This window comes from Myotis davidii, unplaced genomic scaffold (genome assembly GCF_000327345.1).
Source record: "Myotis davidii unplaced genomic scaffold, ASM32734v1 scaffold184, whole genome shotgun sequence".
NCBI lineage: Eukaryota > Metazoa > Chordata > Mammalia > Chiroptera > Vespertilionidae > Myotis > Myotis davidii.
The window spans coordinates 4,915,155-4,919,092 of record NW_006297021.1 but is presented as its reverse complement, the minus strand read 5'-3'; the positions used below and the strand labels follow the sequence as shown (position 1 = coordinate 4,919,092).

The 3,938-nt window shown below is 55.0% G+C and overlaps 1 protein-coding gene across 1 annotated transcript in view; it reads left to right on the top strand.

Moving 5' to 3' along the window:
• Positions 1 to 215: 215 nt before the first annotated feature.
• DCTD (dCMP deaminase) overlaps positions 216 to 3,938 on the top strand; it is a 21,158-nt gene continuing 17,435 nt past the window's right edge. The window contains exons 1-2 of the mRNA XM_006772660.2: positions 216 to 356; positions 719 to 854. Coding sequence (XP_006772723.1) covers positions 249 to 356; positions 719 to 854 — 244 coding nt within the window. The 5' untranslated portion in view covers positions 216 to 248. The remainder of the gene's footprint in view (positions 357 to 718; positions 855 to 3,938) is intronic.

Below are 3,938 nucleotides of genomic sequence, written 5' to 3'. Positions count from 1 at the left end.
TTGGTGAACTATGTGGGTATGTGAAGCTCTGTGCCAAATTCAAACTTCTGAAATAGTAACTTAATATTCTTGAGACCAGAGACGGTCTGGGGGGTGGTCCATGTCCTGTGATATCTGACTGGTACTCGCACCGGAAGTTGTCGGAGTCCTGCCTTGCGCAGTCTGAACGGGGTTGGGGTGGACCGGAGAGCGGGTTGACCCCAATGCTTTTCTCCGCTGATGTTCGTTGTGTTTCCTTCAGACCCAGCATGAGCGAAGTCCCCTGCAAGAAACGTGAGGACTATCTGGAATGGCCCGAGTATTTCATGGCCGTGGCCTTCCTGTCGGCACAGAGGAGCAAAGATCCCAATTCCCAGGTAAGTGACTTTTGCAGGGGGACGATTGGGCCCTCGCTGACGCAGAGATGCCTGCCAGTGAGCACATTGCAAAGGCCGCTCACGGGGCAGAGTGAAGCTGCTGCCCTTTGTGCTGCACCCCTATGCGTCCGTCTTCCTGTGGGAGAGATTGTGGGTGCCTCTCCACCCGATCTGGGGCCAGGGTCGCTCTTTCTTTGGCTCGTGGGAACCGCCACGGAACAGAAGCGAGGACGCAGAGCTCCTAGCACCCCCAGAAGCTGCGTGCCCTCTTGGAGCTCTGCGGGCCTCTGGTTCCATTGACAGCCTTGAGCGTGGCAGTCCGGCCAGGCAGTCACCAGGCCTTCGGGCATGTTTCGCTGCAGGTGGGAGCCTGTATCGTCAACGCAGAAAACAAGATTGTGGGCATCGGGTACAACGGGATGCCCAACGGGTGCAGCGACGACCTGCTGCCTTGGAGGAGGACAGCGGAGCGGAAGCTTGACACCAAGTACCCTTACGGTAGGCGAGCCTGGCACCCCGCCCTGCTTCGGTCAGAGAGCGTCTTTCTCCTTCTCAGCCAGCAGCAGCTGGGAGGAAAGAAAGAAAAAAAACACCCCTATTGAACGACCCCAATTTCCTGTCCCCGTCTCTAAAGTTCCAAAGAGAACCAGTGAGTGGAAGGGACCCTGGTGGTGGCACATAGCCTGGCCCTGAGGGCCGGGGCTCTGTGGCCTGCGTGGGCCGGGTGTGTTTCCGTGGAGAACCGCTGGCTGTACCTGCCAGGGCATTGGTGGCGGCTTCTGTGCCGAGGTCCGCCGCCCTGGGGAGGACTGTGCACCCCGGGGAGGACTATGCATCCCGGGGAGGACTGTGCGTGACGGCCCTGCAGGTTGGAAGCAGAGCCAGCTCCGCAGGCATGGCCGGGGCTTGGTGCTGGGAGAAGCAGGGCCTGGGGAGGAGGAAGATGCTGTGGCCTCCTGCCGCCCTGGGGGCTCCGCAGTCCCAGGGGGGCTGTGGTCAGAGCACAAGTCAGATGGGTGGGACCGGGCCCCTTGGGCCTGGCCGTCTGTTTTGCGTGTTTAAATTAGGGAGGGTCCCTCGGTCTCGTATGCTGTGTTGCCTACCTGAGCCCCGGGGAGAATCACTTCAGAGAGTGTCTGGAGGGACAGGCTACAGCTTCACTTTTCCCTTAATTCTTTGGAGATTTGGTAACTAAGGTGTCAATGAGGCAAAGTGGGCAGCAGGTGCTCCGTGTCGAGTCTTTATAATGTCAGGACCTGTGCCGTGTCTGAATGAACAGGCCGGCCCTGGTGGAAGACGGGGGGACTAAGGCCACCCCTCAGGGAAAGCGTGGGTCGCGGGGAGCGGTGGGAGGCCTTTCGCTGTGGGCTCTTCCCTGCAGCTCTCCTGTGGGTTTTTCTCCTGCAGAATCCCAGGTCTGCAGTTAGCCGAGCTTATGCACTTTACTAATGTTCTCGGGCCTCAATCATGTGAAATAAACCCCATCGATTTCTTTTCAAACTGCTTCAGGCAGCTGCTATGTTTTGGAAAGTAAAAAGAAAGATGCCCAGAGGTGGAAGAGGACGTGAGAAATACTGGCGGGAAGAACACCAAGCACTCAGGGTTTCCAGGGAATAAAGCATGGCTTAGTGAATACGGGCGTTTCATGGTCAGACTTGAGGCCCGATGCACGCAGCCCCAGCTTTGTCCGGAAGGTCGTCTGGAAGGTCGTTTGGCTGTCCCGTCTAATTAGCTTTTATTATTATAGATGAACCTTCGTAGGAGCAGGAATAGTGGGGCCCCACTAGTAGGACGAACGTGAGGCTGTTAGCTCAGCAGGCGCTTCCCGGCTGCGTGGAGTGTGTGAACGGAAAAGGTGCTAACGTAGTCCCGAAACGTTTGGCCACCCTGCTTTGATCGTAAGCTTTCGATGGTAGGAAAGAAGGGAAGGGCTCCGCCGTGCGTAGGTGCGTGCCGAGGTTCACGGCACAGTTCAGTGTCCGTGTGAAATCGCAGAATGAAAGGGTCCATGCGTTCAGTCCGCAGCGACACTGAAATGTCGGACCACAGTCCTTCCTTCACAGAATCCAGACGGAGAGGTGGGTCCTCGTGCTTACCTCCGGCACCGAGGGGTCCCTGTTGGTTCCTGAGGGACCCACGGAGGGGGACCCGTGCCGTCCTGTCACTGTGGGCCCCGGGCAGCTGGGTGGCAGGGACCCCGAAGCCAGAGGCCTGCTGCTCCTTTGCAATCCCCCGCTTCCCAGTGAGCTGGGGTCTCGAGTAGCTGGTTTTGTTTGTCAGAGACACTGCCTTTTGCCCAAGTTGGAGAGAGGACCTTTCAGAGCTCCTTTCCAGGAGGAATTTAAAAGCCCCACCCGCACAGGCATTAGTCCAGCCTCACGGATTGCTGCTTTTGCATAGTGGCTGAGTTTCTGGGCCCTGGCTGGCTTGCTGGCTGCAGTATTTCTTTACTATCCATACGGTACCCCTAGGTTTTCAAAGCTCTTTGCCCTCACTTATCAATTATTCATTTTACACACAGCTGTGCTAGAATGTAGACAGTTTTCTTCCACGAGAGTACGCTTGTAATTTGATGTACCATAAAAGTTATAGAAGGTATTAAATGGTTTTTAAAAGGCATTTAGCATTACTACGGTCATGAAATACACACAGACGGGCTCTCCGTTTAGATAACGATGACTGGCTGTAAGCAGTCTTGTCTTTTCCAGGGATTTCCGCCCGCAGAGTGAAAAATGTTTAGAGCCCCGCCAGTGTGGGTCAGTGGTTGCGTGTTGACCTATGAACCAGGAGGTCACTTCCTGGTTGGGGCACATGCCCGGGTTGCAGACTCGATCCTCAGTGTGGGGTGTGAGAATTATTGATCCCCAATCAATAATTCTCATCATCGATGTTTCTATCTCTCCCTCTCCCTTCCTCTCTGAAATCATACTTAATAAATATATATTTGAAAAACATAAAAATATATTAAAAAAATGTTTAGATAGCCTAGGGTAGGATAGAAATGTTTTGGTGATACTGGACTAAAATGCAAATTCTTTTTACTTCTGTTTTAAGACTTCAAACATTCATTTGTAAAAAGAATCGCTGGTGTCTGGAATTGGGGAGGCTCACGCTGTCTTTCCTCCCTGACGTCATGGTGGCTGCGCTGCTCTATCAGGGTCGGAGATGATGCGTAAATCCCCATAAAGGACTTTAGAGATTATCCGAGCTCTAGGCCGGTGACTCCTATGTCTTGAATATCTGGGGTCCCCGTCAAACAACTCTGAGGCCCCCCACTAAGCAAGGCTGCCTTACCTTCCTCCTGGGAGCCGTTGTTCAAGCTCACATCGGTAACAGGGCTCCCCGGTCTCATCAGGCTCCTATGCCTGTGGTTGCACACCTGTTGGTGGCGGGTTGTGGGAAAACGTGCCTCTGCCTGGCCTTCTCTTCCATCCGGGCACTCAAGAAGCCAGGGTGGCTTTGCCGGTGGCATTACACTGCTTCCTCGCGGGAGGGGCCTGAGCCCCGATGTCCCAGGAGTGGGCGGTCGCCACACTGTAGATGCATCGGGCAGGTGCGGCGACTCGGGGCTGTTCCCAGCGG